The following is a 27,777-nucleotide window of genomic DNA, read 5'->3' on the forward strand; positions in this document are numbered from 1 at the left end:
TATTACCACATAGAGTCCATTTTTTCCCACAGTAGACTTTACAGTAACTGTGACTCATCTTTACAGCACAGTTGAGACAAGGAGGCCCCCTGGTGGACAAAATAATTAATTACACACAGATACAGCCTGCTCTCAAAGGGACTGAGGTCTGATTTACAGGACAGGTTCACAATTTTTAAAGTCTGTCTTAAAACAACAGTCAGGTGTTCATTTGAACACTGAAAGAGGTTTTCCTCGCTGTAATCATTCCTCCTGTTCATCCTGGCTATTAAAAGATCCCCTTCAAATGTGCTTTCAATGTAAGTGATGGGGGTCAAAATCCACAGTGTGTCCACACAGTCATTTTGTGCACAAATATATTTAAAAGTTGATGTGAAGCTTATATGAGGCTTCAGCAGTCTGAGTTAGTCATATCAAGTGGGTATCTGCCACATTTACAGTCTTTTTAGCATCAAATTCCCTCTTTGTGTTTCCTCAGAAAGTGTGTTTCCGTGTTTAGCTGCAGTGGAAGTATAGAGAGGAACTTAGGCACTAAAAAGACTTTAACATTGAAAGATATCTACTTGATTTGACTAATTAGGATGACTGAAGCTTCATATTAGCTTCAGATAAATTAAATTTAAATACATTTTTGCACAGAAGAAGAATTTTGGATTTTGTCCCCCATGACTTACACTGTAAGATCATTATGAAGGGATCTTCTAATGGTCAGTATGAACAGGTGGAATGATTATGGCAATTTCAATATTCATTTAAAATGGTGAACCTGTCCTTTAACCTATATGACAGTAGAGACCAGTAAAAATAGTAAGTAATAAAGTAAATTTTAAGAGAACTCTGTTTAAATTGTGTTTGAGTAATCTTTGCTATTTGATGCTGTTGCTGATGATAAAGTATCATTATGTTTCTATCATGTTGTTAGTCCAACATTTTGATTAATGACTGTTTGCTTGAGCTTGTGATTTATATACTATTATGAGTTTCAAGTAACTTCGACCTGAGTGACCACAGAATGAAGACAATAAGTAAAAAAAAAATTTTTTTTTCACAGTTTCATAATATTAAAAAATAACTGAAGGAAGTTGTTGGGCAACAAAGTGCACTTGAAAATCGACAGAGACAGAACTTCCTACATTTACTGGAACCACAATGACTTGAGTGGCTTATAATGTTGAAATTTCTGCAATAAAATTACAATTATTAACCATATTAGAGTGATTCTGTTAAGAGCTGCAATGATCAGTTGATTAATCGATGAGGCGATTGACAGAAAATAATATAAATTGGTAACTTTTTTGAATAATCGAATAATCTTTTTATTCACTTTTTAAGCAAAAATACTAACTTACATATGAAGATTTGAAGCTTTTCTGTGTCAAACATGATAGAAAACTGAATATCTTGTATTTTGGACTGTTGATCAGATAAAACAAAACATTTGAAGACATTGCCATGAGCTCTAAGAAATAATATTGGGCATTTTTCCCAATTTCCTGACATATTTTAGTTAAAAGATTAAAATAATAGGCAGATTAATCAGTAATGAAAATAACTGTTGCAGCCCTAATTTTGTTTTATTCTTACAAAAAGTACAATTTACATGAATGTTAGAAAATATTATATATAGATATGATTTGGTTGTGTTACACAACATTTTTAAATATAAAATATTGTAATTTTGAAATGTATTTAAAGCCTTAATATATTTTTGCCAAAACTTCAATTCAACAAAATAACTTTCCATTTTCCATTTATCATAATCGAAGTGTGAATGGAAGATACAATCAATTCTTTAAAAAGGGAAATATACAATAAAAAGAAAAAAAAACAATTAAGGTGAGCAAGTAAAAAATAAATGTAAAAAGATAAAAGCATAAATACAGTAAAATATAAAGACAGATTAAATTGTGCTTGGTGGTGAAAAAACGTTTGTTGAAAGCAGTGTGGAGTATTAGATAACAGGAAACGCTTAGTTTAATTAATTTTGAACGTAATTAATATCATATTCCCCTTTTCTTCAGCTAACACATCATTGTTTAGATGCTGATGCTTGTTTTTTCAGTAAATAAATAAATAAAGAGTCGCGCGGCCAAATGTCGTCACGACGAGCCATACTGTGACGTCATCAAACGCGCCCTACAGAGAGCCTTCACAGCATCGGTGGTAAGCGTTTTATTCTTACAAATAAACAACTAGTACTGTTTTATTTGACATTATACTCTGATTTATGTGTCTGTGTGAGAAAGATTTACACACTGAACTAGTTTCTGGTTCAGTGTGAAGACATGAAGCTCAACGGCGGCTTCAGTTTTGTTGATTCATCGGATGTTAGCTTCAACGTAAGGCAGCAGTTTAGCTGCTAAAACGATACGAGTTAAACATTTATCAACATAAACTACCGATAATACAGAGGATTACTAACCTCAAAGCACGTTGGGTTACCAGCTGGTTGGACACGGCAGAGTTTATCCTTGTTCAGTTGTTTCTCTTTCACTTTCACTAACAGAAAGCAGCTTTGCTCGCTGTTTGCTGCAATAATTTACACTTTGTACGTGAAGACTGTCAGATAAACTTCTTATTTCCAGTGGTGGAAAGTAACTAAGTACATTTACTCAAGTAACTGTACTTAAGTACAATTTTGAGGTACTTGTACTTGAGTATTTCCATTTGATGCTATTTTATTCTTCATTTCAGAGGGAAAATTTGGAAAATATTGTACTTTCTATTCCACTACATTTATTTGACAACTTTAGTTAACGTTACTTTTCAGATGAAGATTTGACACAATGGATAATATAACAAGCTTTTAAAATACAACACATTGTTAAAGATGAAACCAGTGGTTTCCAACCTTTTTGACGTCTTACAAAAAGCAGTGTGTAGTCAGGATCAACTCATAGACATTTCAGATGTCTATGAGTTGTTAACAGCTCCACCAAATAGTGATTTTTCCCTCTAAACTTCTCACATAGTTTCATTTCAATAAATGTTCAAATGATCCAATATTTCACCAAAAATCAAAGATTAGAGAAAAAGTCCAAAAACTGAAAACAGATTTGTGTATCAGAACTTTGTTTTTTCTTCTTTCCTCTCCCATTAATCATCTCACGACCCCTCAGATTTATCTGGTGACCCTTTGGAGGAGCCCAACCCCTAGGTTGGGAACCACTGGACTAAACTAGCTAACTGTATGTAAAGTGGTTGAAACTAGCTCCACCTCCAGCAGCTACAACAGTAACATGCTGTTCTAACACTGATGCTTCACTATTAATAATCTAATGATGTCATATATAATAATATATCAATCAGAGGGACAAAACCACTACTTTTACTTTTAACTACATTTTACTGCTAATACTTATGTACTTTTACTTAAGTAGGAGTTTTCATGCAGGATTTTTACTTGTAAAGGAGTATATTTACATTGCTGTGTTGATACTTTTACTTAAATAAAGGATTTGAATGCTTCTTCCACCACAACTTATTGCTTCATATTTTTTTTCCAGGTTTTGACCGAAGTCTCCAAACATGGTGAGTTAACTAATTTTTTAAATGTTTATCTGTAGTAATGATGTGCAGCTTGGCTTTTTGGAGCAGAAATGAGGGTTTGACGCTAATTTATTAGTGGCATCCTGTTTACTGTCTCTGCTGTTGTGAGATAAAAACAAACCCTCCATGACAGGTGATACAGTCAGGGCTTCACCCAGCACCAGTTTGTGCCTCTTACAGTATATATTACTGTTACTAAGCATTAATTTCTTGTAAAGATAAATACACATAAGACAAATCCAGAGGGGTGTATAACAACACTCATTGCTCTAAAGGTATTTCCAGAACCTTCAAGACTTTTCCAGCCACCTGGAGGAAAAATATTCCATCTACTGCACAATTAAAAAGATTTATAATCTTTTTTCTAAATTGTGACTCTGTTTCCTAATCCAAACAAAAATGGTAGCTGGTGACTTCCTGGAAAGGAAACACAGTTGCTGCTTGGGAAAAGGGTGAGGTCTGCAAAACATACTTCGTCAACTAAATCATGATATATTGTAGGTGTTGATCACAATCTTAGCCATTGTACAATAAACTCTATGGCAACTAATGTACCAGTAATCAGACATTTCACACGTCTGTTTCCAATGAAACGTGTAATCAAACAAAGCAGATTTCTTTATACTGGTCAGCTTCACAGCATACACTTGCTTCTTTTTCAGCAGCAAGAAAAAGACTTCAGAAAAGTGTCCAAAAGTTGATAAATAGTGCAACCCCAAAAGAGCTCTATAGGGTTAAAGACACATTTTTCAGTTGTATGTTGACATCTATAAGAGAAAACTTACTTAATGCTCTAGAGTAGATCCAGTAACAGCGTCTTATTTACTCTGTTTCCTTTCAGTCTCGCAGATATGATTCACGAACAACCATCTTCTCACCAGAAGGTAAGAGTTGTTGAATAAGCAGGTTGTGAACTGTTGAAAGCACTTACATTCTTCCATCTGGTTTTTACTTTAGTTCACTCTCAGTTTTTTAAGATATTTTTTGGGAGGTGCATGTGATTCCTTCTTTAAGTCAGCAGCAGGCAGGTTTGTTGTTTGTTCTTCAGCAAGTCTTCATCCTGACGGCGCTGTGTGTCATCCGCAGGTCGTCTGTACCAGGTTGAGTACGCCATGGAGGCCATTGGCCATGCCGGCACCTGCTTGGGAATTTTAGCTAATGATGGCGTGCTGCTGGCTGCTGAGAGGAGGAACATTCACAAGCTGCTGGATGAGGTGTTTTTCTCAGAGAAAATCTACAAGCTTAACGAGTGAGTTATTATCTTTTCTGACTTAATTCCAAACTTTTTTTTAGCGTTATTTGTAACTAATGAACCCTAATTTTTCTAAGCAAGTATGTCACAATTGGTGAATGGCTTTTATCACATTTAAAGATAAAAACTGCTCCTTGTTTTTGCGTTTTTTCATCCTACATCTTCCTATTGCCTCACAGAGACATGGCGTGCAGCGTGGCGGGAATCACATCAGATGCCAACGTACTGACCAATGAGCTGAGGCTCATAGCACAGAGGTGAGCTCCCACACTGAAGCCTACCAGTCAGCAACAACAGTCTTCTGAACTTTTACTGGAAGCCAAACAGACTCGTAGTGGGACAGAATCCAAATATAGACGTGATGTTCTGTGTTGTTGTCGCTGTTGCAGGTACCTGCTGCAGTACCAGGAGCCAATCCCCTGCGAGCAGGTGGTCACAGCCCTGTGTGACATCAAACAGGCCTACACACAGTTTGGAGGTACAGTGAAGCAGCACGAGACATGTCAGTCATTTACATGCAGAGTTTAAATCCAGAGGTGACCAGCTGTGAGATCATGTATAGTTGCCATATTAGGCTTTTCAATTCTTCTCGGTGGGATAATTTGTCTCTTTTGATTTTATTCTATGTAGTATCAAATATTTATCAAATGGCATTAAAGTTGTATTTCAAAGTCACTGTTCGTGTGTTTGTGCGCACAGGAAAGCGTCCGTTTGGAGTCTCGCTGCTCTACATGGGCTGGGATAAACACTACGGCTTCCAGCTGTACCAGAGCGACCCCAGCGGAAACTACGGAGGCTGGAAGGCCACGTGCATCGGAAACAACAGTGCTGTAAGTGCTTCGAAACTCCAAAAACTAGATTATTTAAAACAGGTTGAATTGTACAGGGAAAACAGTAGGTGTGTCATCTGAATATTTGGATTTTCACTTTGTAGAAAATTACCAGACAAATACAAAAACACTGCACAAGTACGATCATTTAAAGGTGCAGTATGTAAGACATTATGACAATATGTAAGAATGACACCGTTGGCTGTTAAGTGAGCTGCAGTCAGCGTCCTGTTGCTCGCACTCCGTCAGCACAAGCGAGCAGCGGCACTGACATTAGCCAGCTAAAACCACAATATCACAGTATATTTCACAGTAATTTAGCTTACCTGTCAGTAATGTTAGCTTACCTGTCAGTAATGTTAGCTTACCTGTCCAATAGGAAGAAAGCCAGCTCGGGGTCGGACGTTATTGGACTCCATTTCTAAGCTAACGTTAGCTAGTGTTGCACCCTGTTGGCGCTGTAGGGGGACGGGAGAGAGGCAAGGCACTCTGGAGCACGCATAAACATCACATCCTTTGGATTTTCCCGGTAAAACCGTCCTGATCCCTTTACATAGAAATCAGTTCACAGGCTGTTACCAAGAAATCAGGAACCAACCGAGAAAGTCGGAGAAGGTCTCATTTGATTATTTCTTCACATTGTGTTGATAATTTTAGTTAATTTTTGAATGTTTTAAACTAAAATTCTTACATATTGCACCTTTAAGGGATCATAAACCTGCTATTCCAGACAGTGACACCGGAGGGCGCAGCTGCACAGTTTCTAATCATGGTGGTTGTGAAAAAGACTGGACGTTCACAACAGACAGACATGCTTTGGCCTACTTACTGCTGACCCTTGGGGGCAGCTACTTGTGTAAATCCCAATTCATGGAGGCTTTGCTAATCTCAGGGGGTCTCCACAGGCCTGCACACAGAACATTGTGTGAACACTCGGGGCCCTCACTGTAACATGAGCGCAAGCACGTTTAGTGTGAGCAAACACACATCTGATCCTGACAATGTTGGTGTTGTTGCTCCACACACTGAGCCTTACAGATGCAGAGATGAGATATGGCGGCCAGTGAAGAGGATCACCTGAGGCGTAGATGCATCTTAATCCTGTTTTTATTTGTCGTCCCTACGTTAATTCATGGAAGTGTTGTTGTTTTTGGATTTTAGAGTGATGTTTATTTTCTGTCTCTCACTGACAGGCCGCTGTGTCCATGCTGAAGCAGGACTACAAGGAGGGAGAGATGACGCTGTCCTCGGCCCTCGCCCTCGCAGTTAAAGTTCTTAATAAGACCATGGACGTCAGCAAGCTGTCTGCAGAGAAAGGTGTGGGTTTAAGTAGTGAGTGAGATGTAGAGAGATGTACACATATTGGTCTTTTCTAAAATTAGACATGAGAAATAGTTTTCTTTAGGGCTGTAGATTGCAGATTATTTTCTCAATTAAGCTGTTAATTTTTTGTGTATAAAATGCTGTAAATGTATAAAATAGCTCATAGTGTCAACCTCAAATATCTTGTTTTGTCCGATCAACAGTCCAAAATCCGAAGATATATAATTTATTATCATGTATGACACAGAAAGGCTTCAAATCCTCACATTTCACAAGCTGCAACCAGCATTTTTTTTGCATTTTTACATAAAACAATGACTAAAACAATTATTCAATTATCAAAATAGTTGATTGACTAATTAACCAGCTCTAGTTTAGTTTTACAGCTACTGAATATTAAACCTTCTAGCAAAGATTTAGTTTTTCTGCAAAATGACTTCATTTCATTTTACAAGTTAACTCTCATTTACGTCTTTAAAGATGCACTAATCAGTATTTTACACTAACAATTTGTCAAATTACTGTAATGTGAAAGATGTCGCTGCAGCTCTTTGGACCGTGTTAGTATATATCAGTTCATTGTTTTGGTTTTCTGGCTCACAATTTTACTGTTTTGGTTCAGTCTCACTGCTTTTATAATGTTGTTTCCAGCTGTTTTTTAATGAAACAGTTATAATAAATCCACTGTACGATACCAGTCTAGCATTAAACAGCAGACAGACAGCAAAATGCAGCCAAAAGTATTGTCATGATTCAACACGTCTCCATGATGTGTAGATAGAAACCTGTTTGCTAACGAGTTCACCAGTACATCAATTATTTCTTTACAGTTTGTTGCGTTGCTCCTTTTTTAAGGAGCCTCGTTTACTATTTCGGCAACTGAAACACATGAATAAGAGTACTTACGAGTCTTGGAAAGTCTTAAAAGGTATTGATCTCAGTTTCCTCAAAAAAGGCCTTAGAGGGTATTAAAAAGTCTTTCACAGAAGTCTTTAGCAAAAACTTCACTGAACTGACTTCAACGAACTCAACGAACTTGGCAAAATCTTCAAAGTTATTCCATCTATCCATTATCTGCCAGAAGAAAAATGTGATATAATAATAAATAAGTCAAGGTCATATCGTCCCTGCTGGTTTTCCATCATACTGTCATACTTTGGTTGTTATTATTATAAGTATTAAATTGTTTTCTGTGTGGTATTAAAAGGGTCTTAACTGTAACCCAGTGAACCCTGCAGAAAGTTTGTATAACTACTGTAAACAAACAAGACCACAAATAGAAGCTGTCATTATCTGTTGGCTTTAGTTTTGTTTTTTTTTTGTTTTTTTTTACATCATGTGTCACCATGTCTGACTGAGGATTTATGACAAAGTGACACAGACATCAAAAAAACACTGGCGGATCTAGATATAGACCTTCATTTGTTTCCTTTTTAATATACGACTCTCAGCAGAGAGCGAGATAGACATCAGCTGATGTTTGTACGACCTGGTCAACCTGTTTTTATGGCCTTTCAGGTGATCAGCACGCAGGAAAGTTGTTTGAACATGTTCTTAAAAAACAATTTAATGGGTCTAAGACAAATATCACACGTGTGAGGGACGAGTCTGTCCTCAAACACGTGATATTATCTGTATTTGCAACATTCAAAACGTTTACTGACAGCTGATGATGTGGAATTGACTGTAAACATCTCAGGTTAGATGGTAACACACTTAGTATCGTTATCTTCCTATGCAACCGTGTGTCTTTGTTTGTTTCAGTCGAGATCGCCACCCTGACCCGCGAGAACGGCAAGACCTGCATCAAGGTGCTGAAGCTGAAAGAAGTCGAGGAGCTGATCAAGAAGCACGAAGCGGAAGAGGCCAAAGCTGAGAAAGACAAGAAGGAGAAGGAGCAGAAAGAGAAAGACAAGTAGTGTCGCCTGTGCACGCTTTAGTTCTGTGTTTTGTGTGCGTGAGAGAAGAAAGAATGTGAGCTTTACGAATGGAAAAATTTGTGTCGTCAGGGTTGTTTGCATTTAATGTTTCTTAAAATAAAATCCAAATGATGAACTGACTGTTGAATTGTTCCTTATTTAGTTTTTTTTTCATATGTTGCAGTTGTGTTTGTCAGTATTTTGGACAAATCTACAAACCTCCAGCATGTAAAACGGCAACATTTTTGAAAGACATCTGCCTCTGTCCTGTTTCCTGAACTGATAATAAATAATGACGTTAACACGAAATTGCAATTCATTCTTATTATCAGTCTAAACCACTTCCTCACTGCGGCCAGAAATCATGAAACATGTTAACTTAAAGCCGAGAGGAGCAACAAAGAAAGTGTTTGTGTAATAAGAAATGAGCAACATATGAAGGTTTAGAAGATTTTAATATTGGGTAAATATCAACAAAATTGTAAGCTAATGTATTTATTGTCAAAATGACATCTATTTCTTCTGGATTAAGAAATATCTCAGTGAGATGATGTAACTAAACGGGGTCATAACACTGATTATCTCCCTGTAAATGAACAGCTCGGCCCACTTTAGAGGCTTTTATGACTGATAATGTTTTATAGTTGAAATCAATAAAGGATTAAAGGTTAATGTGCGTCCATTCTAGGATATATCAGATGGTCTTGATGTATTCTGCGTGAGTTGTGTAATATATACTTGAAATTGTTATGAAATAGGAGACCATGATTACACAATGATATGTACGTTCATCTTAGAGTGAGTCGGATGTTTGGTTGTTTCAGTCCGTCTTGGTTTAGCTGAGTTTTAAGTTCATTTAATGACCTTGAAAACAATATTTAACAAAACCTCAGTGAGAGCTGCTGATAAAGATCATGCGGTTTGACCTTTGAGTTCTTGGAGCTTTCAATCATATCACAAGATCTTCTTAAGCAGATGGAGTTTGCACAGTTTGCAGATGTTCAATTTTTTTTTACTTCTGGTCCATGTCGACTTAAACGTTGATAAAGATCCTTTGATATGATTGAAAGCTCCAGAACAACCACCACAAAACAGAACTTGTGTTGAGACTATTATCAGCAGAGTCGTCTGTATGGTAGAAAACACACAAAAAAAGCAGATTTTTCATCACAGTTGATCTGATCTTCTGGCTTCAGTTTGATCTGCAGCAGCAGATGTATAAATGAGGTTTTTAAGTCCCTTTAGTGGGGGATTAGCTATCGACCGGCTGGTTTTAACTCTGCTAACTGGACGCTGGAAACCGAGAGGGAAGGGCACATATACATAGGCGGTTTCTGAGAAATGCTCGCTGTGTACGCTGCTGCTGATGCGGAAACCACTTACAAACCTCAATCTGAGGTGAGTTTATATAAAGTCAACATGAGATTAAGGCCAGGAGGGGACTATCTGCCTCTTGTGTTTTAGTCTGAGGGATTAGTGACACAACTTTGTTGACAGTTGACATGCAAGCAGGGGCCAAAAGACAATTTTAAGACAAGTGAGAATTTCTAGCTGCAGCCTTGGAGGTCAAATGGTCAAATATGAAGACTAACGTTGGGAATTTTGCTATTTTCGGGTGTCGTCTTCTGTATTTTGTTAATGACGTGACACCAAATTGAGTGCTTCCATTTCTCAGAATTGGAGATTAGATAGATAAGAGTGACCTCCTGTAACAGTCCTTATTGCAGCAGAGCTGAAGGAGCATCCTGTTTGAGCACAAGCTTGTGTATGGTGTGTGCACTGTTGTCCATTATGTTGAGCAACTTGTGCAACATCCGTCTCTGATTAATTCTCTGAAAGGTTTTCTTTCCCCGCAGGAGGACACAACAAAGGTTTAAAAACAGGTTGCTGTATTAGAGAGGCTGATATAGCTCAGCTGAGTCCGTCCTGGCCCGGACGCTGAAAATAGATCTCTAGATCAACTGACTTGGGAGGTTGCGGTCTTTGGCGAGAAGCCAGCGGTGAGCTGTAATGTGCTGGGAGCTGAGCTGGGTGGAGATTAGCGCCTGAGTCAGCGATCAGCTCAAACAAAAAAGCTTTTCACAACTACTGTTTCATTGGAGGGGAAAAAACAGTTTCGTTTCTTCTCTTCTAACAGTTATTTTACAAGTTTTGGCTGCTATCGAGGTGTTATTTTAATACCTTCTTTCTCAGTTTTATAAGCTTGGCGTTCTTCCTGTGTTGTTCCCTCTGCATGTGTTTACTGTAGTGCAACACTTCTTGTTTCAGAGGCAAAAAAACACACCAAAGCTAGCAGTTTAAGCCCCAGAGCAAGAAAGCATGTGACTTTTGTGGCTATAACTTACACACAGCCTGAAGCCAAATTTGTTAGCCTTTCAAGAGGAAAAACCAAACAGAAAACACCAGATTAGATAACAACTTTTATTGTTTTTTTCCCCAAGACAAACATTTCCAAAGTATACAAGTGTGGATTGTCATTGAATGTTTGCTGACTACATCACTGAGAACAAAAAATTAACCCCCTAACACTATCACAATAAACAATAGAGAAATATACATACATAAAAATATACCTCTGAGAAAAATTCATATATTGACACCTAACAGCTTGTAGTCAGGGCTTGATCAGTAGCAATCAGTATGATCTGAACACATGCAGAAGAAGGCGGCCTCCCCAACCCCAACATGGAACGACTACCATCATGTTTCTCCGAGGTGTGAAGTATGGCTGGCATGGGGAATGTAGATTAATATTGCTTCACATACCATACTAGCTGAATCTCAAAAATCAGGATGACTTGAATCGACAGCAGACACAGAATGGATTCTTTGGCGTTTTTTTTTGTTCAAAGTACTAAAAAAAAAGAAAAAAACAACCCACAAACCTAAAAAGGAACAACCTGTACAGGACCCTTCCTGCGTTTTTTAATCTAATTGCATATACAGTAATCACCTGAAGTGCTCTTGTTGTGCCCCGACTGTACTGATGAGCTCATTTCCTCACATAGTACGGGGTCTGCATGGGGTGATGTATGGAAAAAAAATGGACACATTCCTCAGTAAGACTCAAGAGTAAAAAATATTAACATTGCACTCTCCTCTTTAGGCACATGAAGCCCCGTGCTTTCAACCAGATAGATAGCAGAGTCCCTGACTGACTCTAAACGGGGTTAAATGAAGCTTAACTAGCTGCGGTTTGTGCCTCTTGTGTAACACGATTACATTCAAACATGTTTTTCCCCCCAAAAAATAAATACACTGCGATGTTTGAAAAACCCGAAAGGTCAATAAACACCACTTGCTCCTAATTTGAAGTATTAACAGCATCCTCAAAGACTGGATGAACAAATATTTTCTGCAGTATGATAAATTATCCTAATCAAACAAAGACAGTAGCCTGAAACATTACATCCTGCTCAATTTGTACAACGTGAAACAAAATCTACAGTTATATTCGTCAATGTTGATGTTACATTGGATATTTTTCTTGTGGCATTGTATAAAACCAACGAGGAGATGTGACATTTCTGGCTACTGACTTGGGAAACAATTTAAAAATGTTTTTTTAATCGTGCAACAGACGCAAGATTTGTTCACCCAGATGGTTTGAACCGTCTTTGAGGATTCTGGAAATATCCTCACTGCAGCACTAAGTGTTATTTATTCCTTGCTTTTTTTCCTTTTACAAAGTTGCATCTAATATAGTGTATTTAAATGTCTTTACGTGTTGTTTTTGTGATATATGATGTGATATCTACCACTACTTTTGTGCACTTTTTTAATTTGATTTCTTAAACAATCTTACGGGTTTTTCAAATAATCAATGCTTTTTTTTTTGTGCCTTAAAAAAACAGAACAAAACCAGATGCTTTACTCTTAACTTGAATGTAACAGCAATACATGAGAGGCACAAACTAGGGCTGAAGTTTGACCGAAGTGAAACATTATCTGTGAATTTTTAAAATGGGAAGTAATAGAAAAAACGTGGAGCTCCTCTTTGACAATCTTGCAGTTTTAACTGTTATTTAGCTTATGATCATTAAAAAATAAAAATAAATGTGTGACATGCAAAGTGAAACAACCGTCGTCCTATCCAGCTCGTCGATACCTCACACTGTCAGCTTGACAGGCTGATTATTGTGCAGAGGAGGACAGAAGGCGTCATTTAACACACAGACTTCTTCTTAGCTTTGACTCATCCGGAGAGACTTAAAAAACGGGGGGGGATTTTCCACATTTGTGGCTTGATTGTTTTGGGCAGATGAGAGCTGAGTGACTGATGTGTGCTGGACTGGTGCCTTGACATATTATAGGAAAAGAAATGTTTACATGCGCTTCAGTGTTAAAATGCAACAGATCAGGCTTTCACCCATCTATATTATAAAGCAAAACAACATTTTATTGAACATACCAAACCCATGATCCCCTCTTTTTTTTTTTTTTTTTTTTTTACCCCTACCAACACAGCTTGCATGGTATACAGCTCTGCACACAAACCAATGTCTCTTTTCTTATATAAAAAAAAAAAAAAGGTAGAAGCTGTCAGAGGAGAGATATGCTGAATTTTAATGTAAAAACACCTCTTTCTCCTGAATGTCAAACAGTTGTTTGTCTTGTTGATGGCAGCGCAAACAAATTATGTAGCTGAAAGAGGAACCACCAAGCAGGAGGAAAAAAAAAAAAAAAAAAAGCCAAAATCCCAAGATGCATGTGACGATTTAGTTCAAGCTATGCCGCTCCCAGTTTCTCCAATCTGCAGTTGTCCTCAGGGGGGAGGTAAAGGGGGGGAGGCGGGGGTGTCTACGTCACATTGGAAATCCTACTATTCCCAAACACCCCCTTTAATTACAAGTCGAAAAAAAAAAGGGTGACACCTCCCAGTCAGCACTGAATAATTTCTGAGGGTGAGGAGGTGGTTTTGAATGGATGAAAAAACGGGTAGAAGGTGTGTTTCTATGGGGGGTGGCGGGGGGAAGGGAGGGGAGGGAGGTGAGGGTGGGTGAGGGAGGTGTCAGGAGACGGTGGCAGTCACTCCTCGTCTGAGCTGCTGTTTTCCAGAGAGTAAACCATGAAGGCCAGGTCTGGCCGGGCCGGTACCATGGGGTTTCCCGGCTTCACAATCTCAAAGCCCATGTAGTGGAACGTCTTGATGATGGACACTGGTGAGGGAAGAAGAAGAAGAGCTTTCAGAGGTTCTGACTGGGATCTCATGAGTGATAAAAACCTGTTTGATAATTTTCCACATGTGTATATAAAAAAATAAGGTCTTACATCGATCCTCTCTGCTTTTATGGAACCACAGGAACACGTAGTTAACTTTGAGTTTCTCTTCCGCAAACTCGAGCAGAGCAGTTAGCCTGAACACAGGGAGAGAGAGAGAGAGGGAGAGTCAGACGGTGAACGAGGTAGAGGAGGGTGGCGATGACGCACACGTTCCCCCCCACTTTACATAAGCGCTGCAACTTTACATAATAATGCAGGGGCAGCTGCAGAGCTGGCTGCTAACAGGACTGGCTCTGTGCCCGCAGCAGGCAAGGTTACATTGTCCTGGCATCGATTACAGCCAAACACCAAACCAACTTATTAGCATCAATTTTAATTTGTGGCACACTGGAAGCCTTGAAACCTCACTTTAAAAAACACCCTCTCATGTACAATTTAGACCCATATGATGTGTGGGGTAGGAGGAGACCTGACACATTTCTCATACTGTGGTATATTTGTATTTTTTTATGCATAGTCAGTGTACTGCCTGCAGTAGATTTGGGTCAGAGGCTCCCAGTCTGGAAGCAGAAGCTAAACAATGCACTGCAGTGGACGAAGACAGCAGCGAAATGTATTTACGCCCATGCAGAGGGCAGTTTCACGTGCTTCGAGGAAAAGTTCCTTCATATGTGCTTACCCCTCTTTACTCCCCTCCACCAGTGGACCGGCAGGAATCTCCAGGAAGAGGCTGTCTTCAGATAGAGCCGTATCCCAGAAGGCCGAGCGGCGCTCACTGAGCTGGTAGTGGAAGCGGAGAAGAGAGGGGTTCCCACTCACTGGAGCGATCTGCGTCACTGTTAACTTCTCATCCTGGATTCATATAGAGAAAAGAGGACATGGAGGGTTTGATTAAATGAATGTAAGATCTATTGGGGGGCAAATACAGACATGTTTTAATCTTTAACATCCTCAGGAAACAGTAACTAAGTTATTGTCTGGTGTATTACGATGTGTTTACATCTTTTTACCCACAACATCACTTTAAACTTTAAAAACCAGATCATGAAAAATAACATGCTGAAGAAAGCGTGCAGCATTTAAGGGTTTTTCCAAGTGAGAGGACTGAAAGAGGAAGTGGTTGTGGTTGGGTGGGTATCTTCAAGAAGCAGCACTGACTGTCATGTCTGCAGCAGACAACTTGTGTACCGTTACTGATGTGTGGTTGTTTTTTTTTTGTTTGTTTGTTTTTTTAACCTACTGAGCATTTTGGTTTTCAGTTATTTTGGCATATGTATGGTTTTGCACAGACAGCATTTGACAGCGAAGCACAAGATCTGTGTAAAAAGCAGAAATGGTCTGTACTCGTGATGTGCTGGTATTAAATTATCATGCTATGATTATTGTGGCCGACAATATCAAACTGAACAGTGAACTGTATGTTTCTGTGCTCTGCAAATGAGCCGAATAACATCAAAAAACACCACAAACAAAAGCAGGTTGGTTGTTTAAAGTTTAAACAGTTGATCTGACAATTACATTAAATGCATTTCAGTGTCTCTTTTTCCAGGCGTGTTTTGATGTGTTAATAGTTGTCAATAGGGGTGTTACGGTACACTGAGTTCACGTCAGAAATCAAAATAGTTGTTCTGAACGGCTTCACTCAACGGCGGAGTGAACAGCCGACTGTGACAGAGAGGGGAGGGGGACGGAGAGTAATAACAGTGTTGCACTCGGTCAGTGTTACGGGTCGTCTCGTTTGTCATTCTGACAGCAGCGACACTGTAGGGTAACCCAGGCTACTTGGCTAAGCTAACATAGCCATGAGCATGCTAGTGGTGCGCTGCCAAAACGTTCCGGGTGGAACTCGTCCTCTAGATTTATTGTTCCCCACGTCGGAGTGAGCGGATTATCAAACTGTTTTGACAGATATTGTTTGGGTCACAGAGCGTATTCTTCGTACTGTTGCATGCACCGAACCGTAACGTCCCTACCGTGATGGTTTGGAACAAATACACGTACCGTTACAGCCCTAGAGATAGATAGATAGAACAGTCACGTAAATGTGTGTAAACACTGGAGCAGACCTGTAAATAAAGTTATACCGTGTTACATCAAAATAAATATAAAGTCAAACTTTTATACAAGTATAAACGTAAACAAGATTTTGTGCTCTGAGCTGTGACCAAATCTGATAAAGCGTTGACGCTCTAAAGGGTTTTTTTGCTCGTTGAGGATAGATGAGGACATTAATATGACAGTTGTGACTGATCTGTCTGATCCTAAATCTCTAATCCGCAGGGACAGTCCGTCACATGTCTGGGGTACAACTTGACACGCGCACACAGCAGAGAGGACACAGAAGTTTGTGTGTCACTGTGTGCGAAATCTATTAATTTAAAGAGGAAAAAAAAAAGCTCAACTTTGTTATTTAATTTCTTGATGTTCTGCCAGTTTTTAAAGAGCTACATATATAAATTATTACTTTATATTATAACATTTGAGACAACTTGCCAAGAGGAAAACAGGTGCATGAAAAAAACCTTATGAATTAAATCCACCTCAGGTTCAGATGACAAGTGGAAGACAAATTAAAGGATTTTTACGCTTTCGAAAAACACGACTTTGCAAAATGAGGGTGCAACTCATTAGCAAGGTGTTCCTGTATTTAGTCAGGATAGTCCCTGAGGGATGAAGCACTTAACACAATTATTACCTAAAGTGCTTACAGGGAATAAGAACACATGTTGATTTTTTTCCCCCCATTCATTACAATTTAAAAACATTAACCTCTTATAATGTGGTCTTTTATCTCACATAAAAAAACCTGTAAAATATCTGGGACAAAAAAAATCTCATTCAACTCTGTTGGGATGGTTTAAATCCCAGGTTATGAATGAAAAGTGTGACCTTGTATGTTTGATATATTTACAGGAATAACAAAGTGTTTGTTATATATGCAGATGTCAGCAGAAAGCTTTAAAAATCTTGCACTACAACTCTGTGTGTGTGTGTGTGTGTGTGTGTGTGTGTGTATATATATAAGGTGGACTCTCACCTTGTGTAGTAGCACGCCGAGAGAGTGATCCCTGACAGTCCCTCGCCCACCCGGGATCTTCAGCTGTGGGTGAGGGGCATCAGGAGCACCACAGAGGCCCTGGAGCCTGAGGGATTGAGCTGGGAAGCCGGGACCCCGCTAACCAAGAACTGAAGGGAAAGAGAGAGAGAGAGAGAGAGAGACATTACTAGTGGGTCAGTTTGTGGTTCATATCAACTTCATATCAACTAAAGCCCTGGGAAACTATTTCATGTCATCATATGTAGTATTTGAACTGAAAAAGTATAAATGTAACTGTGTTGAAATGAAAACAAAAGGTCCTTGTATCTATCAGACTCAGCTATGGATAACATGCCAAACCCCCCCCCCAAAAAATGATTTGCTCTTGGACTACATTAGGAGGTGAATGAAGACCAGTTAACTGCTATCAATACGCAAATATTGATTAAAACAAAAAAAATATTTGGACTTTTGTTACTGCTGCTTTACGTAGGAAAATAGGCCAATTGAGGGCGTGGTCTGCAGTGGCTGTACACTTGCTAAGAGGCTTGAATGGACTGAATGAAGAGCTGAACTCATTGTGGCGCACAACTAACAGCTGTACTCTTGCCAAACTAAACTGCACAGACAGTGTTGGTGTTGGCTGCTTCTAAAACCATTTATGAGTCCATCCAGTGTTGGAGATTAGTCAGTGAGGTGACCTGGCCAAGCCGACATCTTCACTTGAAACGCTAATAAAAAAAATAAATTAAAAAAACAGCCGACACTTTAAAAGCCTCTGTTGCAACTGTACTGGGACATTAAAACCTCTGTTACACTTAAACCTGCAATAACTGTTTTTTTGGCCTCTTGCGTGCAGCAGAAACCGGTTCTGAACACATCGACATATCATCACCTTTTATGTTTGTATGCCGATGGAAACAGTTTCTTATTTACACATCCAGAAATTATGGAGGAACATTAGCAATTATTTGGAGTCATGTTTCTGGCCATTTAGTCCAATATTTACTCTCCTTTAGCTCTGGTTTGGGTCTCTTCCAACTCCTGAGGAAAAATATCTTTAGCTGCTTAACGCTAATCTGTTGACAAGCTAGTTGCTAAACTGTGGTTTTTAGCAGCATTTCTTTGCAGAAAATGATACTATGAGAGAGCTGAGAGTGAACCAAAACAGTCGGACAGCTAAACAATGAGCTGAAACATGCTGTAAGTCTGCATAACTCTGAAGGGAGCCGCAGAGTCAGGTGATGATTTTCTGCAGGTTTATCACTACGAGCGACGCGCCTCACATGTGTTGATACCTTGTTATTATAATAATGATCAATTATAGCTGCTTTAATTATACTGAACTGAAAGTAAAACACATGATGACTAATCCCAGTTTGCTACTGATGTAAACCTCTGAGCTTGTTGCCTCACACGCACTCCCAATTTAACTTCATTACGCATGTTGCAGTAATGAGCAAATATAAAGCACCTGTGGCGACATGCCACACCTCTGCAGTACACAGAACAACCTGAAGGATTTGTTCATTTGTTTACAGCAGATTATCCAAACATCAAGTCAGACACAGCTTGGGACAAAATGTACAAACTCTTCTTTGAATTTATTCCTACAAAGATTACTGTAACGTTTGCCTCAGACTGAAGAGGTTTCTAATCAGGAGAAGTAGCACACTGTAGCCCAGTGGCCTTAAACCTGACACTCTGTGGTCTAGTTAGGCAGCTTTGGTTGGCTATATATAGATTTCTCCAACCCTGTGACCACAATTCAAACAAATTCAAACCATTATGCGTAAACAAAGAACAAAGCCAACAACAAAACATGTGATGCGGACAAGCTCTGAAAATTATTAAATTACTCCTCGCAAGTTTCGGTCCACTGACTTTCCTTAGAAGCCTTCAGAGGTTCGACACACAGATGAGATGACAGCCTCTGATTTATAGCTGCATTCAGAGAGGTCCTGACAGGTTGTGCATGTGGTGGAAGGCACGTATCATAAACAAGCACATGACCTGTAAACACCTCTACAAATAGCTACGGTCGGGAACAGACACACATCTCATATTAAGGTTTGTGTGATTTTCGGTTATTTATATACTGTTATAATGTCGGATATCTATGCTAAACATGGTCGAAGTTCCAAAACTTGAGGATAATGTCTGTAAAAATGCTCCCCTGTGTCCAGGCTTCTACTTCCTCTGAATGCTTTGGTTGCGTCTACTTTGCAGACGAGCTGATGTTTGCTCATCACGCGTTCCCATAAACGTCCGTCTGTTCCGTAGCTTTGCTTGTGAAGGTTGTTGCTAAGATTTTCTGCAAGCAACCCAATCAGAATAGAGTGGGCTCATCGGGAGGCTGGCCTTAAAGAGACAGGAGCTAAAACGACCTGTTTCAGGTGGAGGCTGAACTGAGGGGCTGCATAAAGGGCCAGTGTAAGATAAATAAGGAGGTTTTTGAACTGTAAATCATGCAGAGATATTCCAGTAGAGCCCCAGAATATAAATAGACTTGGAAATGTGCTTGATACGTCCCCTTTAAGAGTTTCGAGTTACTGTCGTGTCACAGACATGATGGCAGCCGGCCGACTCTGCCAGACAGACTGATGATGATGAGACGGGCCTGGACATGAGGGCTGGGGGATCTCATTTTTATCAAACTTAGGCCTATCAGGTGAACAAATTCCCTCCTCCTGTCTGGCCTGAGTTCAGTCCCAGAGAGATTCCTCCATCTTTATCGAAACCTGACATGTTCACAGATTCAGGCAGACCGTCCTGTTTGTTAGCGAACATTCATTTATCTGAGTCATGTGCCGCAGAGGGACATCAGTTGCATCTATGTTTGTTCTTATGTGACAAGGAGGAGCCGTGTCCCAGTTTCCCTGCCGACCAGACAGGTAACCCGGAAGACCTGATCTGCATAGCTACGCGCCAAGAGAGTGAGCAATGGAAAACAAAGCTTGTTATGCCCGGCCTGTTCAGCAGCAGCAGCAGCAGCACCCTTTCCCTGCCACATCTCATTTTTACTACCTCTAAAAAGCATTTGTAGACTGGGCAGCTATGAACATTTGATTATATGCTTTTACTTTATTTTATTCCCTGATTCATGTTTAGGTGCATGTATTTGTGCATGTGCAAATATATGCACTTACATTTTCAGTCACATGAAATTGGAAAATATTCTGACCCGTTCTCCTTCATTAAATAGCAATTGTCAGAAAATTGTAAAGGTGACATCTTGCAAGCAAATGTTTGGCATGCATTATTTCTTGAAAAGTGACTCAAACAATTAGTCGATTATCAAAATAGTTGCAGCTTTATAGTCTAGAAAACTAAATTGTTTCAGCTCTACAGTAGGGTAGGATGCTACCTGGTTGCTTGTATTATTATTATTCTACATCTGCACTTATTATAAAACACTGTAGGAGAGAAATCTGCTTGTTAAAGTCTAAATAAATAGATGCATCCACAGCACAGAAAGCAGGTGTTGCTTGAAAATTTGAAAAGAAAAAAATCTAACAGACCATTCACATAGAGCAGTGAAGTGTGTAAACAGGTGAAGCTTGGCAGTGCACTATTTAAAAACAGTCTAGACAGCCAAGAGTTTCTGTTCATTAATTCTGCAGAAACAAAACTAAACAACAGGTATGATGCAGGCGGAGGAAGAGACAGTCACACCCACCGAGATGTCAAAACCTGCTTCTCTTTTTCCATCTTCTCTTTCAGAGACAGACAGAAGAGCCTGTCCTTGATGGAAATGCCAGCTTGTTTTGAAAGGCAACCCTCTCGTCCTCTGACATTTCAGCCACACTCCAAGCACCAACACCTCCCTAACCCCCCACCCCCCCCATCGCAAGATGCCACTCCAGCTGGAGAGTTACAGCCTTAAGCCCCCCCCAATAGGTCATGAGGTCAACCTAAAAACAGAATATAGGTTACGTTTTAAAAAAAAAAAAAGGTCGACTCGATGGGTGAAACGCTCACAGGCTTGGGTTGTGTGAATATGCCGGTGACGATTTAAACATCTGTGTGCTAGAGTGAGACTCAGAGATGCCAAGTGCGTCATAGTCCGATTCTGCCAGGAGGGGTGAGGGCATGTGTGTATATGCAAGAGAAACATTTTCTTATTTTTAAAGGATGAACACTTCCACTGCCAATTTGGTCTTCCTGAGCTGTGAGTTTGTTTTGAGAACTGATTCAGGTGAATTGTTTGAGGGGGATGAGCGGCCTGAGTTGGCTGACTGCTGAGGCAGAGTTTGGAAGAAAGCCAAGAAACACACAGCTCAACCAAAACAGGAAGTGGCAGGCAGGTCCTCCAAGACCGAAACACACCAAACCAACTAACACTGTAATTACCAGCTTAGGAATAGAAGAAGACTCAACTTGAGCCCAGACTGTCAACATAAATGGGCTTACTAGCCCCCCCCCCCCCCTTCCAAAAAAAATGATTTATATTGGAAGCATAAACAACAAGTCCCTGTCTGCAGGCATGTAAACAGGAGAATCCTCAGGCCTCCTCCGACCCCTGGAAGTTTGGCAGAGCTGTGTGTCGGAAAAGATGTCGAGACAGAAACAGGAAAAGCACACGTGCTCTGAAACCCGAGTTAGGACGGACGTATCCCTGTCAAAACACATCGCTCTGACCCCCCACCCCCCTACCCTGACCTGACCCAAACTATGGCTGCACGAGGCTGGTCAGACAAAAAAAAAAAATCCCAAAAGTAGTCCAAATAACTAGAGCATTAAAAAACTGCAGGACAATTCAAAGGACTAAACTGTTAAACCAAATAAAAAGTCTTTTGTTACTCTGGAATTCTGTGCACTGAATCAATAAAGACTCAGAGTTCATGAAAACTAGATTCTAGCTTATCACAGACAAAAAAAAACTGCAGTTGTGAAATGCTAAAGATATGTTTGAGGCCATTTAGAAACTGTTATTTTTACAGTTTGTCCACAGAGAAGCACTGAAAGGTTTATTTTTAAACTGTATAATGTCCTAGATGATATACATCTTGGTCACAGTTCTTTATTCAACCAATTTTAAGAGATGTAATTAGTGCTGAAATGGTAAGTTGATTAACCGATTTGCCAGTTGACAGAAAATTAAATCATCAACATTTTTAAAGTCATTTATTAAGTAAAAACGCCAAATATTTTACGTTTACAGATTATCAGATGTGAGGATTTGCTGATTTTCTCTGTTTTATATGGTTGTAAATCTAAACGGTTTAATGTGGTTTATAAACTAAAATGATTTATCGATTTGCAGGTCTTAACACCCAGTGTCTACTACGCATTTAATAGGAAACATGGGATACATTTTACATTTCCAGAAGCAGCAGCAACAACAACAACAACAACAACAGCTGTTTGGACTGAACAAAAGAGCTGGGTTGTTAGCATGAACAGCGATAGCTACCGCAGCTAAACAGACAATAGAAAAGTGCAAAAAAAACTCAATCGTTATGAACAGAAAATCCAAATAAACAAGTATGACTGGGTAGTGCAATGTGAAAACACCACAGCAATGATGGATTAGCACCAAAACTGCAGGAAGGAAGGATAACCACATTGAGAAAAACAACTATCATAAAACAGAGTAAAAAAACAAAACAAAACAGAAGATAAAAGCCTAATACTCTAATAGTACACAGCAATTTTAAAAGCTTACACAGACGTTAGCCCCAACTAAAATACAGGTCTTCTGGTTGACTGGAGTTTGTGGGGCATTGATGTAATTCAGCTCAGGATTTGTCAGTACAAGCTCAGTTTAGTAAGCCTGTGGCAATAAATACATGACACAGAACTGAGGGATGAGCCCTAACAGAAGAGCAGCATCATGATTGATGATGTTAATGACGCACTATCTGAGCCTACACGTCTATCGCCTGTTGTGAAAACATTAGTTTTGGCAGTAAACAAACTCAGACAGCAGAGGGTGTGTCCGGAACAAAGCTATCTGTGGTGGCTCTCGTACATTGGGTGGTGCACCACATTAAATGTCTGCCATATTTCAGAGGATGAAACCAGTCCGCAGTTGTCTACACGGCTGCTTGGTCACAGATTGAAACGATAAAATACTTGGATCTAATATGTGTTCATTTCATAAACTTTGCGCCCTTGTATTTGAGCTTAAGTTGGGTTGACAACAGTTTATGACCAAGAACATTACTTTTTATTACATACAGAATATCACTTTTGTATGTGTAATCAATGGATCATCGTAGGCATCTTCAAGTTGGCTCCAGAGATGTTGATGTCAGTCTGTCCACCGCTCTGGTCCAGACTGAAATATCTCAACAGTTACCAGATGAATTGTCTGATATTTTGTTACAGACATTCATGGTTCCCAGAGGATGAATATTAATGACTTTGGTGACCACCTGAATTTTCATCAAGTAAAATATCTCAATGTCTACAAAACAGATCATTTACAGAAACTCATGTTCCTTAGATGATGAATCCTAATGACTTTGGTGATCTACCGGCTGTTCTTCTAGGGCCACCATGAGGTTGACATTTGTGGTTTTAAATCAAACGTCTCACTATCTACTAGACGGATTACCATGAAAATTGGTTCAGACATTATTATGATCCCCACAGGATGAGCTACAGTTAAAGGATCAGCAGAACTATTTTGATAATCGACTAATCGTTTTGAGTCATTTTTTAAGAAAGAAAATGTCCAGGTTCTCTTAAATGTGAGTATTTTCTGGTTTCTTTAGTCTTCTATGATAGTAAACTGAAAATCTTTAGGTTGTGTACTGTTGGACAAAACTAGACTTTTTGCATCTTGGGCTTTGAGAAACAGCGATGGACATTTTTCACCATTTTCTGATATTTTATAGACTAAATGACTAATTGATTAATGGTGAAACTGTACTCAGTTTGGTCACTCGTTAACGTTCCATCTAGCGCCACCATCAGGTCAAAATTTCACTATGTCCAATAAAGTTTTTATACATTTATATTGAGACGGTTTGTTTTAAATTGTGATAATTAGTGTACTCTGCTTTTGTTTTGTACTTATTTGATGTTTTCATATTATATGTCGTGTTCATGTGCTTTGTATTTTTATCCTGTTACACTGATGCCCCTTGGGGACAAATAAAGTAACTGATTGATTGCTTGGATACTTTGGTTTATTACCAAATACATACAAAATTCCATGTACTTTGTGTTTAGAAGAAGCAAACACATCAGAATGTTAATGTTGTGAGCATGTTAGCATGCTAATGCTAGCATTTAGCTCAAAACACCACTTTGCCAAAGTACAGCCTCTCAGAGCTGCCACCATGGCTTTTCTCCAATACAATGTGTTCATTTCAAGCCTGTTGGCACCACACTGGGATAACCTGTTGGTGTTTACTGTTGTTTGTATCTCAGCCTCGTCTGCCGTTAATTATAAATGATAGGTTGAGGTTGAGTATTGCACGTAAGCTTAAATTCGGTTTCGCTATGGAAACTTTAACACCACTCTGACACAGAGAATCTTCCAGCAACCCCGGGGGAGGTCACCTTGTCAGTCAGTAACAAGGAGCACTTAGTTACAGTCACGTAGTTCAGGTTCTCATACTACACACGCACACGCACGCACACACACACACACACACACACATCATTGATGCTTGAGAAATGAACCAGAAGAGGGGAGGGCGTTATGTAACCTGGCTGATGTAGGCCAGTTGATGCCTTCAGCTGACAGGGCCATAATAGTCACAGAGCTAATAGAGTCACTGCTCTGGCTTGCAGCATCAATGGACCTCCCTTTATCCTCCCCTGCGTGTCAGATGATAAACCCACAGAGGACAAAAACAAGGCTTATGTCTCTTGAGAAAACACACAAGCTACAAACTATCCATGCAATCACTCATAAAAACATTTATCTTAGGACTACCTTACCGGACAATTCTCACATACAAAAATAACTATTTTATAATAGAGGCAGGTAATATATTACACCAAATCCTCATAGGACTACTGTGGTGATGCAATGAGAGAGATTGAGGACAAAAAGGTACTGCACTCATTATAAAACTCACTACTGGGAAGCACAGGCACACAGTAAATAGGTTAAAAATAGGGAAAGTGAAGCTAGCACAGTGTAAGAAAAGCCTCTCTTTTATGTTTTATGCAGGGCTGCAACTGCACTGTTTTCATTTTTCAACAGTCTGTTGATTATTTCTTCAGTCTATTGTTTGGTCTACAAATAAGTCAGAAGGTCACAGAGCCCGAGGTGACCGATAAATCGGCCGGACCAATGTTAGGTCATCTTAGATACATTAATATCAGCATGTATGTTGGCTGATATCTTTGAGGTAACTTAGACAAGCTTGTTTTTCAACTTTAAATTTCTTTAATGACCAATTTCTGGCATGCTACAGTCCAAAACTGAAAGACAATTAATCTTAAGTAAGTATAAGGAGCACATTTAAGAAGCTGGAACCAATGATTATTTGACATATTAGCTTGTTAAATTACTTATATGACTTATCAATCATTAATAGTTGTCCACTGATTGTCTAATCATAAACTAATCATCAAGAACTTTGATAATTTGTTAATTTAAGTAATTTGACAAGCAAATAACATATCCAGCTTCTCAAATGTAAAAAATGTACTGATTTATACTGTTTTATATCTTCATAAATGACATAAAAATGTAATATATTTGGGTTTTTGTTGGCTAGTGCAGTGACTGTTGCAATACGAAGAAATCTTTTTCAGGCCCAAGCTTTGGGAACTTGTGATTCACCATTTTTTCATACATTTTTTATACAGTAATCGATTATTTTATTTAATAATTGAAAGACTAAATCAATTATTTTCTTGCAAACAAACAACAAACAACCTGCAGGTTCCTGGAGGAAACTCTGATCCTTCAGAAAAACGTGCCTTACTTGGGATTTACACTAGAAAATGCGTTTTAATGAAGATTTACACTTAAAAACGTATCCTGTCTGGGGTTTAAGGACCTTAAATGGCCTTGCAGCCTTATATCCACCACCATAATGGGTTAATTTCAATTCAGGTTTGTGCACAAACATTATCAAGCACCAAGAGTCCTGCATTACACTTGGTGTTAAAACAATGGTTGCCTGAACTCCTCCTCACTGCGCAGAGACAGTAAAAAAAAACAACAACCAAAAAACCCCTGTTTTGCACCGTTTGATGTCAGTCTGCAAACATAAAACGCAGCAAGTGTTCATGTCATGTGTGTTTACCGCTTCAGTATCTGTCAGTGTGCTAATTTCTCGGGTTTTTCGCTGCTTTTCAAGCTAGCAACATGAACAGTTAAGACTATTTTTAAACGAGCCGAAACACTTTTTTAAGTTTCCCTCGATAAAAAGAGACAAACAGACTGAACTGTTAACGTTAAGGCAACTGACGTCAACAAAAACCGTTAACGTCTGTTTTGGATGATTCTAGAAAAAATATCCTAACTTACCTTTCCTCGGTGTTCAGCATGATAGCTTCGAGGAAACACGGATCTTTACGTCCTTTATGAAAGCCCACACAATTACTATTCAACGAAAGAAACTCCACAGAAAACTTCACCATCCGTAACTTAAGACGAAACCTTTGTTGCTGTAAAAGTCTTGACTGTTTATACAGGAATACAACTCATCTCTCTGCAGCAGCAAGTCTGCAGATCACAGAGGCAGGACGCCGTATTTATAAGAGCAGCGAGGCATCATGGGTAATCCGCCTCAGGAAGTGGGACGTTTTATGTTGTAGTTTTTTTTGCTAAATAAACAAAGAAATAACAGTAAACAAACTGACATAAAACGGTTAAGGACTGACAGTTAATTTAAACAATCGGTATTTATTTGATAATAATGTTATAATCTCTTATGCTACAAACATTGAAGTGTACTGTAACTTTATTACACTTTGTGGTAAACGTTTAAATCACTGCATCTCAGTAACTATACGAACAAATTAATCGACAATGAAAATAATCGTTAGTTGCAGCCCTTAACTCATCATACTCATTTTGGTCACTCATTAACTCATTTAGAGCCACGATCACATTATCAAAGTTACACATTATCAATAACTATAACAGTGGTGGAAGAAGTACTCAGATCCTTTACTTAAGTAAAAATACCAATACAGCAATGTAAAAAACAAAACGAAACTCCATTATAAGTAAAAGAGCTGCATGAAAAATCCTACTTAATTAAAAGTACATTAGTAGGGTAAAATGGGGCAAGATGCAAGATGAATTCTGCACATTAACAGATTTTGAGGTAACTTTATCTAATTTGTTCTCGTTGGTTTTTAATGATCTGTGTGTTTTAACAAAGGCAAACGCAGAAAAACATTTTGGTAGTCCAGTTAGGAGATTAATGTGAGGAACCATTCATTAGTTTGGAGCAAAGACATAAAATAGATTTTTATGATAATTATAAAAATGGAAAAAAATTCACTTCTTGGGCAAGATGCCCCCTAGTGGTTTGGGGCAAAATGCCCTCAGGGGCATAAAATCAACTCATCCCCTGATAATGCTACCAGCAAAAATATGATTAGTGAAGAATATAACTACAATCTACAATAATTTAGTCATTGACCTGTCTCCAAAACGTAGAAATGTTGACTAAATTGAAAAACTATTGGCCTTTAAAAAGATCTTATTTTACTCAA

General features: G+C 38.9%; 2 protein-coding genes across 2 annotated transcripts; one reads left to right on the forward strand and one right to left on the reverse strand.

Moving 5' to 3' along the window:
• Positions 1-2,081: 2,081 nt before the first annotated feature.
• psma4 (proteasome 20S subunit alpha 4) lies at positions 2,082-9,013 on the forward strand. The gene is made up of 9 exons (XM_042410996.1): positions 2,082-2,163; positions 3,507-3,531; positions 4,391-4,433; positions 4,636-4,798; positions 4,981-5,058; positions 5,191-5,279; positions 5,501-5,631; positions 6,825-6,948; positions 8,719-9,013. Exons 2-9 carry the CDS (start codon positions 3,529-3,531, stop codon positions 8,871-8,873), a joined length of 786 nt encoding a protein of 261 aa, XP_042266930.1. The 5' UTR covers positions 2,082-2,163; positions 3,507-3,528; the 3' UTR covers positions 8,874-9,013.
• Positions 9,014-11,280: 2,267 nt separating this feature from the next.
• On the reverse strand, positions 11,281-26,816 carry oaz2a (ornithine decarboxylase antizyme 2a). Its single transcript, XM_042412659.1, is given in 6 exon segments — positions 11,281-14,032; positions 14,145-14,230; positions 14,776-14,948; positions 17,134-17,214; positions 17,216-17,282; positions 26,579-26,816. Coding segments are annotated over 6 exon segments (651 nt in total). The 5' UTR covers positions 26,692-26,816; the 3' UTR covers positions 11,281-13,901.
• Positions 26,817-27,777: the final 961 nt, after the last annotated feature.

Source organism: Thunnus maccoyii, chromosome 5, assembly GCF_910596095.1.
Source record: "Thunnus maccoyii chromosome 5, fThuMac1.1, whole genome shotgun sequence".
NCBI classification, from domain to species: domain Eukaryota; kingdom Metazoa; phylum Chordata; class Actinopteri; order Scombriformes; family Scombridae; genus Thunnus; species Thunnus maccoyii.

Excerpts from the sequence above, each read along its gene's own strand:
- psma4 (XM_042410996.1), top strand. Across the intron at positions 5,059-5,190 it reads CTGAGGCTCATAGCACAGAG|GTACCTGCTGCAGTACCAGG; the intron begins GTGAGCTCCCAC and ends TCGCTGTTGCAG. Across the intron at positions 5,280-5,500 it reads GGCCTACACACAGTTTGGAG|GAAAGCGTCCGTTTGGAGTC; the intron begins GTACAGTGAAGC and ends TTGTGCGCACAG.